This window comes from Trachymyrmex cornetzi, unplaced genomic scaffold (assembly GCF_001594075.2).
Source record: "Trachymyrmex cornetzi isolate Tcor2-1 unplaced genomic scaffold, Tcor1.1 scaffold182, whole genome shotgun sequence".
Classification (NCBI taxonomy): Eukaryota; Metazoa; Arthropoda; class Insecta; order Hymenoptera; family Formicidae; genus Trachymyrmex; species Trachymyrmex cornetzi.
The window spans coordinates 10054-21988 of NW_017296441.1; the positions used below are offsets into that span (position 1 = coordinate 10054).

At 33.8% G+C, this 11935-nt stretch overlaps 2 protein-coding genes across 3 annotated transcripts; both read right to left on the reverse strand.

Annotated features, from left to right (window-relative positions):
* Positions 1 to 7157: 7157 nt before the first annotated feature.
* Positions 7158 to 7708, reverse strand: LOC108759378 (dolichyl-diphosphooligosaccharide--protein glycosyltransferase subunit 4). 2 transcript variants are annotated; one of them, XM_018504800.1, is made up of 2 exons: positions 7534 to 7708; positions 7158 to 7452 (listed from the first exon to the last, which is right to left on the reverse strand). In XM_018504800.1, exon 2 carries the CDS (start codon positions 7406 to 7408, stop codon positions 7304 to 7306), a length of 105 nt encoding a protein of 34 aa, XP_018360302.1. In that variant the 5' UTR covers positions 7409 to 7452; positions 7534 to 7708; the 3' UTR covers positions 7158 to 7303. The 2 variants fall into 2 exon arrangements, with proteins under 2 accessions (XP_018360302.1, XP_018360301.1); XM_018504799.1 differs by having other exon boundaries at positions 7158 to 7408; positions 7534 to 7699.
* A 796-nt stretch (positions 7709 to 8504) lies between these two features.
* LOC108759373 (uncharacterized) lies at positions 8505 to 11699 on the reverse strand. The gene is made up of 4 exons (XM_018504791.1): positions 11625 to 11699; positions 9463 to 11519; positions 8855 to 9141; positions 8505 to 8691 (listed from the first exon to the last, which is right to left on the reverse strand). Exons 1-4 carry the CDS (start codon positions 11697 to 11699, stop codon positions 8522 to 8524), a joined length of 2589 nt encoding a protein of 862 aa, XP_018360293.1. The 3' UTR covers positions 8505 to 8521.
* Positions 11700 to 11935: the final 236 nt, after the last annotated feature.

Genomic DNA, 11935 nt, shown 5'->3' on the forward strand with positions numbered 1-11935 from the left:
TAGCCTCACGTGTTCATACGTGTTCCTCTGTTCCATCGATGTGACAGATTCTAACCTGAATAGTTTAACGATTAATACTAAATGCCACATTTACCTCTTGCTACCTAGAGTCAAACCTGTCAGAATGAGATGGCGAACACCTAGACACCCATTTCCTCGAAGACAAACACCTAGACACCTACTTTCTTGAAGGCGAACACCTTGAGGTCCACTTCCTCGAAAGCGAATACTTAGACACCCACTTCCTCAACAGCGAACACCTAGACACCCCTTCCTCGACGGCGAACATGTAGACAACACCTAGACATTCACTTCTTCGACGGCGAAAACCTAGACACTCACTTCTTCGACGGCGAACATCTAAACGCCCACTTCCTCGACGGCAAACACCTAGACATCCATTTCTTCGACGGCGAATACCTAGACACCCATTTCTCCAATAGCGAACACCTAGACACCCATTTCCTTGACGGCGTACACCTAGACACCCACTTCCTCGATGGCGAACACCTAGACATCCACTTCCTCGACAGCGAACACCTAGACACCCACTTCCTCGATGGCGAACACCTAGACACTCATTTCCTCGATAGCGAACACCTAGACACCAACTTCCTCGATGGCGAACATATAGACAACACCTAGACACTCACTTCTTCAACGGCGAACACCTAGACGACCACTTCCTCGATGGTGAACACCTAGACACACATTTCCTCGACGGCGCATACCTAGACACCCATTTCCTCGACGGCGAATACCTAGACACCCATTTCCTCGACGGCGAATACCTAGACACCCATTTCCTCGACGGCGAATACCTAGACACCCATTTCCTCGACGGCGAATACCTAGACACCCATTTCCTCGACGGCGAATACCTAGACACCCATTTCCTCGACGGCGAATACCTAGACACCCATTTCCTCGACGGCGAATACCTAGACACCCATTTCCTCGACGGCGAATACCTAGACACCCATTTCCTCGACGGCGAATACCTAGACACCCATTTCCTCGACGGCGAATACCTAGACACCCATTTCCTCGACGGCGAATACCTAGACACCCATTTCCTCGACGGCGAATACCTAGACACCCATTTCCTCGACGGCGAATACCTAGACACCCATTTCCTCGACGGCGAACACCTAGACACCCACTTCCTCGATGGCGATCACCTAGACACCCATTTCTTCGACCTAGACATCCACTTCCTCGACGACAAACATCTAGATGCTTAATTCCTCGACGGCGAACACCTAGAGAGAGAGAGAAGAGAGAGAGAGAGACGCTTAATTCCTGAATATCTATACATCCTCTTCCTCGATGCGGTAAATACCTAGATCTTCAACAATCTCGATACGATATTTCATTTTAATTATAATTAATATTTTATTTTAATTCATTTTATTAATTATATTTCATTTTAATTTCAATTAATTATAATAATAATGCGCAGCGCCGTGTGCACGTCACATCGTATATGTGACAATGTTGCCATCGTTGATTATCACAGCCGTCATGTGTAGTTGATCACATTCGAATGTGCAGTTCTGCCATCGCTAGGTTAAGTCAAAAGCCCTCTAGTGTCGAAAAAATGAGATGGACATTTTCTCCTGGTCGACGACGTGGACGATGATAATGACGACGTTTCTTAATATAAAAGTTTCACATTTGTATTTTGCGTCGCAATATCTCCGCTCGTAAAGCACATAGAGAAAAAATAAAAATGCTGTTATTATATATCCCGACCTGTTGCAGTCGATTGAGCACACTTAGAACTTGATCGGTTCAGCCGTTATTGAGATCCGATAATCTCATACTGCCGCAACTCGCCGGCTCGTGTAAAGTAGCCACGGTAGTGGCGCTGCGCGTAACTTAGCGCCGAGACGCTACCAGTGTCTCCAGATTTTAAAGTTTACGTATATGAACATATATGTATATACACTTCTTTGCAAATATATAGGGTGTCTCATGACTATCGCATTTCTTCTTAAAAACGTATTTTTGACGTAATTTTGAGACGAAAATCCTAATATGAAAATGTCGAGGCTACAATAGTTTTTGAATTATAATTGGCTAAGAATAGTGTGTAATTCAAAAACTATTATAGCCTCGAGATTTTCGTATTAGGATTTTCATTTTAGAATGTTCAAAAGAATCGAGAAATAATAATAGAGGCTATAAAACTAAAATGATTTTTTATTTACAAGCATTTAAAGTTAGCTTATAATTAAAAAAATTATTGATATTTTCGTATTAAAATTTTCGTCTCAAAATTATCTTAAGAAGAAATGCAATAGTTATGAGTCACCCTGTATATTTTATACTTTATGCAGGTGCGCCTATTTTGTATATATTCGTAATTGATAAAATGGAAATATTAAGAAACTCCACGCAATTTATTTTATTTTTTTGCAATATTCAGAGAATTTTTTAAATCCAAATATTTCAAAAAATTATGATAATCGAGTATAAAGTTTGAAAAATCTTGTTGCACTGCGGCGATGACATATGTTTCAACGAATACTATAATGCTTAAATTAATGGAAATAATTAACAATTATATAACGTGTAATTGACGTATGTTTCCATATGCGCAGTCCATTACTCAAAAGCCAAAATCTTTTTAATGTCTCTGTAACAATTTGTAAAATCTTGCGCCATAATATGTATTATATGTATTACAATTCCTAATACCTACAATGTTGCAGCGATATTACAGTGCAATCTGCAATATTGCAACGTTTCTGCAATGTTACTGCAAGTTTCATATACCTATATATTATACATATTTGTATATACAGGGTGTTTTCAAATTCGTGCCTATAAAGTACAAGATGCGATACTTTATGCTAAAACAAACAATTATTTCCTTTTGCAAAGGAAAGGTTGCGTCTGACAAGTGGTTTTTGCAGGACAGCAGGTTGAAGTTATAAGAGTAAATGCAAAAAATTATTTATCGAATGTAATTTTACTACCGGAAAAAGTTGTTCGTTTTAGCATAAAAAACAACTTTTTCCTTTAACAAAATTGCGTCCAATAAGTAGTTTTTGCAGGAGAGTAGGTTGAAGTTAACAAATAAACATAAAAATTATTTATCGGACGCAATTTTGTTAAAGGAAAAAGTTGCTTATTTTAGCATAAAGTTTCACGTCTTGTAAGTGTCACGTCCCTCTTCGTGGGCGCGAATTTGAAAACATCCTGTATAAATGTTAAAAGCTTAGTAGCGCGCGCGAAGCGCGCGCCTGTTATGTTCTAGTGTAGAATAAAAAGTCGAATACAGTCATATCTTTAGAATTGAGTTTTGACGCCCAAATAAAAAGATAATTGCATTCTACGAAATTGTGTGTCTAGCGCGTGAGAAATCGACGATGTACGACAGTTTAGACTGTTTAGCCATGAAACCGAGCAGTATTTTAGTTGATCTCTTTCTAAGAGATGGCGTTGCAATATATTAGATAAGGACAGATGAATACGTTTGAGTGAGACACAACGATATATAATAAGTATAAGAAATGAATGAAAGATGTCACTATTGTCGAATTTGGAATTTAAAAGTCTGTACTATCGACCTTGATTGATTTCGACTGTCACTCCAGCATCCTCTTAACGAAAATTTTCAAAATTCATTTCGATATTCTGAGGATATACTGCGAACAATGTTGTTGCGGACATAGGAATATCATATGAATATCAGACGTGACTTTTTAGTATATTCTCAGAATATAATGTGCTATCTGAGAAAAGATGTGTATTAATTATACAAAATATATCATCCGAAAAATAAGCGAAAATAAAAAATTGTATTGTTTAAATGCCCAAAAAGTATTCGTACAGAGAAATTTAGCTTCTAAAATCAGGAATACATGCTAAGCTCGTTTGTTTGTATTAGAACAGAACATGTATTCATTGGCTACGTTCAGCAGAACACAACAGTTTTGCAACCATTTTATGATTCTCTGCTGAGATAGGATCTTTCCTCTTGATCTAAAAGAATAACCCAATCAGCGAGAAGAAAACTTCCAAAGTTGCAAAATAAACGTTCTGCTGAACGCAGCCATTGTATAAAATTGCTAATTAATGTTTATTTTCTACAAATAAGGCTTTTTTTATAACAAATTTCCTTGTACGAATACTTTTGCTCTCACTGTATATCTCTTGTGTAACGTATGTACAAAAATATATATGTATGTGCATTGCATATGTATAGTATACGTCTGTAAATTGTTGGGATATATGATTTAATATTACTGAACAAGTAGCAGAAAATTATAATATGCGATTATTGGTGAACACTGTGTCATAGATATCGACAACTTGGTTTCAAAATTCAAGCACATCGATTGATTCAAATTCGATTTCGGCGGTAAGTAATGTTTAACTTATACTCGTGTATGTGTATACTCGCGGATGATAATATAGGACGATAATAAAAGCGCGACGATTACCTGACGCACTGACGCAAGGTCATCGCAAGTCGCACATTGCATGTGCATATGTGGATTGCTTCGTTATCTCACCTAGATATATTACGTATAGTCTAAATGTTCGATAAACTGACGCATCATCGTTTCCACGTTAAAATTGTTTCTTTTTACCGCTCGTGTGCGTACGTCTACCGTATATACGACATAGTATACATATAACTATACGCGCTGAAAACTTGCGATGAGCGAGGTTCATGTATATAACAAATTGAATACAAATTTTTTGGCACTATCGATGTGTGTATGTGTATATGCACACGCGCGCGCGCGCGCACGCACGCACGTACATATGTATATATATATATATATTTACAATCGTGGATATATATATATATACAGAAAGAAATTAACGGAAAGAAAAATGCGTGAAACTGATACATGTGAAAAATACCGTTGTTTAAATTTCTCGCGTTTGTCGCACAATAACTGACTCGTATCATACGTAACTGCAATTATACTTTATCGTTAAATTGTAGAAAAGAAATGTTTGGACTATTCGTTAAGAAGTTTTATAATTTAGTTTGTAAGCATGACTTTCCAAGTGCAAAGAAAATGCGAAAAAAAAAATAAACATATTTAAAACAACTCGATGCATTATGCAGTCTATACCGTCTGCCGCTTTACTTTTCTCTTTCGATACAGTTATATATTTACAATCTATTTTAACTTGAAGCTACTGCAAGTTCAATAAAAATTTTTGAAAATATTATATACGCGAATTGCGAATTAAACTTTTGGAATACATTGTCATTGTCGCAATTTTTAATGTTATGTTGCGCGCATTAAAAGAAATTTTTATTTATTTTTTTAACAAAAAACGATCATTTAAACATCGTAAAAATGACAAGTATTCTATGCGAGTATCGTTTTTACAGCCAATTTATAAGCATAATCGTGTACTTGTCATGTACTTTTCAGTGATATTGACACAAGTGTCAAAACGATCCAAAGTGTTTATTCGGCCAATCTGTAGTTCGACATAAATTCTTTTAGAAGAGACTAAAGAGCTCAGGCTACTAGAAGATTAAACTCTTGTTTCCTCAGTTTTTAAAAAAAAGTTTTTGAAGGGCTTGCTCGCGAACTAAATATTATATAAATTTTTTCAGTACATTTAAAAAAGATAGGCCAGTATATTTCGTTCAACAGCTTATATTTATTCAACAATTATCCATTTCCTATTGGTATTCTATCTCGATACATCGTCTTTTCACAGAAACAGTTTTGCCGTCTATAACATCATCTTTCCGATATAAAATTATTATACATATATACATGGTGGCATTTATATCAATATGGTGCAGTTCTCCCCTCCAAAACTAATTTATTATTGAAAATTAAGAAACAATGAAAATTACAGATGATGACATAAACAAATACATATTACGAATGAATCTATGACAAATAATCAAAACTACATATGAAATAAAAATTCCATATAATTATATTTCAGTTTTTTTTAACTTACATTTCTACATAACGCCAAGCATCCAGCAGTATCCAGAGCTTCTTGAAGACGAAACCCATAAATAGTAATTATATAAGAAAATAAGAAAAATAGCATTCCGTCGACACTTTGCCCGAAAATGTGCGCATCACCTATTCAAGATTTTTATTACTATTAACTGATGAGGATACTTGTGGATTTTCGGAATAAAGATGATAGAAAAAGCACTTATCTCTTTCTTTTCAAATTTATATATATATATATGTAAAATATTCATTTATAGAAATGACACACACAAGTGTAAATAAGCACTTTTACATGATATTGTTGTTATTCTACAAGATTGCATCTATAAAATATTACAGAGTAAAATGCTTCATCTTTAAAATATGCACGCAGTAAAATCACGTTTTATTTTAATATGCAAATGGCAAGTATTCAAATTATTAATTAACACAATTCATGATTATTAATAACATTAAACTCAAGGAGCTGTCAAACGAACGTGGAACGTGACACAAATGAATTCACATTCACAAGACGCTCGAGTATTATTTCAACGTCTATATTATGGCGGCTCCCTACTCAGTGTGTATACGATTATCTTGTATGCTAATAAAAGGTGGGATCTGCACTCCTACTTTTTCTTCATATATACTACTTGGTATATTTGTTTGTCATTTTTACAAAAGATACCAATTTAATTTTAAATAATAATATTCAGAAATAATTTTAAATTTTTAATAAATTTGAAAAATTACATTTAAAAATGATGTATATATGCTGGTGCAGTTCATGTGTATCAAATTAATAAAATAAACTGTAGCACTGGCCTTGAAGTGAGTTAAAATTTGCGATTGTATTTCAATTTTCCTTAATTTAAGTGTTCAACTTGAAATAAAATAATCTGAACGACATGAAAAAATATATTTTTTCAAGTATATCTATCATAAAGCAATAATTAAAACTGATTAATGAGTTTGCAACATTGTTTACACCACAAATATTCTGTCACATTTTGCTTCAAAGTCACGTATGTATATTTGTGTTACATTATTTTTGATATTTTAATATCTTATTTGTATTTTGATACTTAAAAAGGGGATTTATATAAAAAAAGATGTTGCAAATGAAAGTCAATTATTTCCCAGAAATGTTTATATACGAGAAAAAAATTATTTAATTTTTATCTATTATCCGATTAATTAAATGGTCTAACATTTTCAAGTTGTAAAATAACATATTGAATACTTTATTGGATTAAATGTGACAACCATACAAATCGCAAATGATGCAATAACATATGTAAGTTAGGTTAGGTTAGGTTACATTAATCAAACTTTTTCGCATGACAGTTCTCCATTCCTCATTTCGTGTAATTCGCATTTATGTAGTGGAAGATGAATACTAAGAAAAACAACGCAACTCCTAGGATGTTGCAGAATATTGCCAATTGTACGTCGGTAATCATCTGAAACGCAAATAGTCCATTTTAGATAACATTTCCAGTTATACCTAACTTGTAATCACATCGTGATATCTGAATATTTTCATCAATATAATTTCATACCAATTGAAAGTATCAAACATAATTACCTTAAAGCTAATATAGTCGCTGCTCTTTACTATCTTTGTAAGATTTTCACAGATTTTCAATAAAAAGATAACGTATACAAAGGTAACGTAAAGGTATGTACATCCAACGTGGCTCTCCAAGCGCGCGGATCAGCTACGACGATATGGACTCGGACTGAAGTGTGGAATACCGTGGATGTATACCATGGATGTATGTATATATACTACGCGATCCAATTCCGACCAGACTATTGGTTGCTGTTGGTTGGCTTGGCACAACACATCAACGATATATATAAATAATACGACATTCACATACTAATTTGTATGTACATACGTTTGAATCATAAAATGTAAAAGTTTCCGTTGTATAAGAAAAGAAGGAAATCTCTTTCCCGCTTTCGACAAATATCAAATATATACCTATTTCATTTTAAGTTCCAAAAGTTCACTGGTTCAGTCACAGAAAACCTCTTTATGCTGGATTCACACTGCATCCGATTTTCGTCGTACGACGCTCTGCAACCAATCAGAAAACAGGATTCCGATGGATTTTGCTTCGTATCATCGGAATCCTGTTTTCTGATTGGTTAAAGAGCGTCGTACGACGAAAATCGGATGCAGTGTGAATCCAGCATTACGCAAAGTATGGTTCGAATCTGTACTAATTGAGATCTCAGTCTTAGATAAAAAGGGTTCGAGTTTCTGCTAAGTCATATTTCAATTTTCAAGTTTTTATTAATAATAAATTTGAAGTACAAAAAAGGAGCATCAAACTACAGTACAGGTTGTTTCATTAATTTAAATTCGAATAATTTTAATATATTAAATACCACAAAAAACCTGTGCTGTGGTTTGATGCTCCTTGTGTGTACTTCAAATTTTTTATTATAAAACCACTTCCTTATTAATTATATTTTATTAATAAGATTTTTTTTTAAATATGCTATGTACATAATAAAAATTGTTTATATTAATTTTCTTGGAATATGTATATAACTTTTAGAATTTATAATAATTTTGGTTGTCGCTTTAAAGCTGAAAGATCTAATATTCTACTAGGACAAGTGGTTCCAGATGTTTGTACAAAAGGGAATCGACGTAGGGCAGGATTATTATTTGTAACCGCCGGTTTAAAATCATATTTAGATGAGACTCTGTCACATGCTTGATTAGTATCTGGAAAATAAATAAATATAAATTAATGTTACACAAGTATTGCTGATATAATAATAGCGCGAGACAAATTTATAACAAATAATTTGATTACCTTGACACACGAACTTTGTTGTATAATTATATTTAAATTATTATTTCGTATCGTTCATCACTTGATACTTACTCTCTGCTTGCACATTATTCTTTCCTGGGAGAAGTTGATATCTTTCTAAATAACGCATTGTGGCTAACGACATATTTGTTCCTTGCATATTGCTGAGCATGAGGTGCTTCAATGAAGATGATTCTTGTTTATGCCACGCTATATCTGTCAGTTGCTCGTTACTTAAATATTTTAATGCCAGCGCCTTCATATGCATACTTGTATTTGTTTCGTTTACAGCACTAGTGGTATGCGTCATATTTGCCTGATGATCCAAACGGGGATAAAAAGATGAATCAAAGTCTAACCTTGAAAAGATCAATTACGAGCCCTTAGTATCATCATTATATATATGGTAATATAACCAATAAGTAAATGAACAAAAAAAAAACAGTCATAACCTTTTTTGTGTATCATAAAGTAACAATAATGTCCTGTACATACAGAGGTTACTGTACCAGTAGTTTACTCTGTATTTACATTAGGCATTATTTTCATCTTAATAACAACTTACAAAATTATTCATCTTTCAAATCTTACTTAAAATTTTGTTACTTAAAAATAATTCACAGATTTAAAGCACAAGTTTAATTATGTATCTAAATGAAAATTAATGTAGAGATACATACGTTTTGTTACCATTGGACTCTCTGTGCTCATTATTTTCAGTTAGACTGATCCCAAGTCTCCGAAGTTGTTCCAAAGTGGCTGCTTTAACAGTGTTCGTTGCCGATCTAGTTTCTCTATCATTTTCTTGTTCAACATTACATGGTGTTTTAGCGTGATTCAGATCTTCATCGCTTATAACACCAGAATTTTGCAAAATTTCATTAACTTGCCCCAAAACATTGTTGTAAAAAGTCCAACCTATTTTCGAAGTATGCCTTAACTTGTCACTTTCATCGTCACTTACATACTCCTGCATCTCAACGTGAATACTTGGTTCTGGTGTTGGTGGAGGTCTTTCGAGTATTTTAAGATCACCTCCACTTAGAATCATGCTATCATCACCTATATCTTTAATTTGTCTGACATTAGCACTGCGCACGTGTTCTTTATTTCTATGGTTGTGATAGTAATCTGTTGCTGGTAAATGGACATTATGCAAGGAATGTTGATTAATATTTGTCTTGTAGGTACACTTTTTCCTATCTATCGTAACAAAATCGTTTGTTGGCTTGACAACAAGCGCTTCACTACAATTTGCACTTCCAATACAATCTACGTTCATAGATGTATTTGACAACTTCCTTGCATTTGACGCTCGTTCATATACATTACTATCTTTCCCTATATATGCTCCTTTATGTGTTTCCTCTTGATTTAAATCAGTAGAAAGATGTTGACGCAATTTCGAGGATTCCTTCATGGAAGAACTTGCGTTGAAATTACTACTTTGCTGTTGGCTAGAGGATAAATAACTTTCAGAATCCTCGACTATGTTCTCCAATTGCGCTGCTGGTCCAGGCTTACGTGTAAATGTATTCTTATATCTATTAACAGGCTCTGTTGTATCATGTATATTTACAGTATTTACAGTATTTGCCCTACTATTAATACTGTTACTTTCTCTGTGAGCTTCCGTTTTCTCACATATTTCAGAGTCTGTTGGAAAAGGGCTATTTTGTACAGTGAACTCAAAACTTGTCATAACACCGATCGAAACCTTTTGTTCCATAAAAGCCTTTTTTGATTGCTGTTCTAACAATGTTGTTTCTAGCTTATTATTTTCACTAAAGTTTTCTAGATCTTGCCTCTCCACAACAGATGTACTCTGTGAGGCTACATTTTTCTTTATACTTTGATTCTGAGATTGTACAAGAGAAGAAGCAAGAGTTGGGTCGTAATAATTTATTGGATATCTAAATACTTGATTTGCAAGAGGTTGTGAACATAAGCATGTCGGCTTGTTCCTGAAATTTTCTTCCTGCATTCTTACTAGTTTATCTATCTGGAGTTGTAAATTTTTTATCTGTTGATTTTGACTATTTACAAGCTGCAATAAGGTTTTTACCGTTTCATTATTGTCTATATTGTAATTTGAATAGTTAGGTACATGAAATTGTTGACATCCAGTGTATGGAGTCTGAAAATATTCAGGTTTCTTCAATGTATCTGGAATAGTATTGTTAGATGTTCTCATAGTACGATCAGCTATATTCAATTGTGCTCTTTGTAAAGAATCAGAAGATAAGGCTCTCTTATCCAAAGATAATAAATCAGTCTGACTTTCGAGACGATAGGAATCTCCTATATCAGAACATGTAAATTTTACACTTTTCTCATATATTCTTTCATTTTTACTAGTATTTTGCAATGTTTGTAGCTTATCATTAATTTTTGTTTGCTCTTGTAACTTTTGTATAGAAGTATTTTGTAAACCTGTACCTGGCACAGCATAATCATAGCTACAAGTATTTTTGTATAATGGTGAAATATGCGTTGTACTTGTAGAATTAATCTCTCTAGAATAATTCTGTTCCTTCCACGTGGCGTAAGAATCAGAATTGTGTGAAATTGACGAAATAGAGTTGCTAACTTTCACAGTATTGTCAGGGATTTGTATAGGTCTTACTGATATCGCTGACAACGAATCGGTAGTATCAATACTCCTATTCTTTGAATTTCTTGCTGTTGGTTTTTCAAAGATTAAAGATATTTCTGGCACAGTCGGCACTACAAAGCACTAAAAATTGTCTAAATTATTTCTCCAATATTTTTATATTATATGTACAATTACACAAAATAAACAAGGTGACAATATAAACAACGGTTTGAAGAAGCAACTTACATCATGTTTGGTTATAGGTTTCGGTACAACTCTTGGCTCAACTTCCTCTTCACCATCATAAAACTGATAATACATGTTTAAAAAGTTAAGTATTATTACAACGTTTATTCTAACGACATTATTATAGAAATGTTTATACAAGTTAGGTCTTTTACAATATTTTTACGATAACCTGACAGAGACGACAATTGATACGAAAAATATACGTTCTTAGTTAAGCGGGGAGCACAGACTCTTGCATAACGCATAACACATGAGGCATAAGAAATTGAACCAACCAGAGTTCTCTATTACATGGAAGGGAAAGAAAC

What these genes read in the sequence shown, in the direction of transcription:
- LOC108759373 (XM_018504791.1), bottom strand. Translation starts at nt 11,699, where the DNA reads ATGTATTATCAGTTTTATGATGGTGAAGAGGAAGTTGAGCCAAGAGTT. An exon ending in AACCTATAACCAAACATGAT is followed by an intron (nt 11,520 to 11,624) that starts GTAAGTTGCTTC and finishes GACAATTTTTAG; the next exon opens with TGCTTTGTAGTGCCGACTGT. An exon ending in GAATAATGTGCAAGCAGAGA is followed by an intron (nt 8,692 to 8,854) that starts GTAAGTATCAAG and finishes TTTATTTTCCAG; the next exon opens with ATACTAATCAAGCATGTGAC.
- LOC108759378 (XM_018504800.1), bottom strand. Translation starts at nt 7,408, where the DNA reads ATGATTACCGACGTACAATTGGCAATATTCTGCAACATCCTAGGAGTT.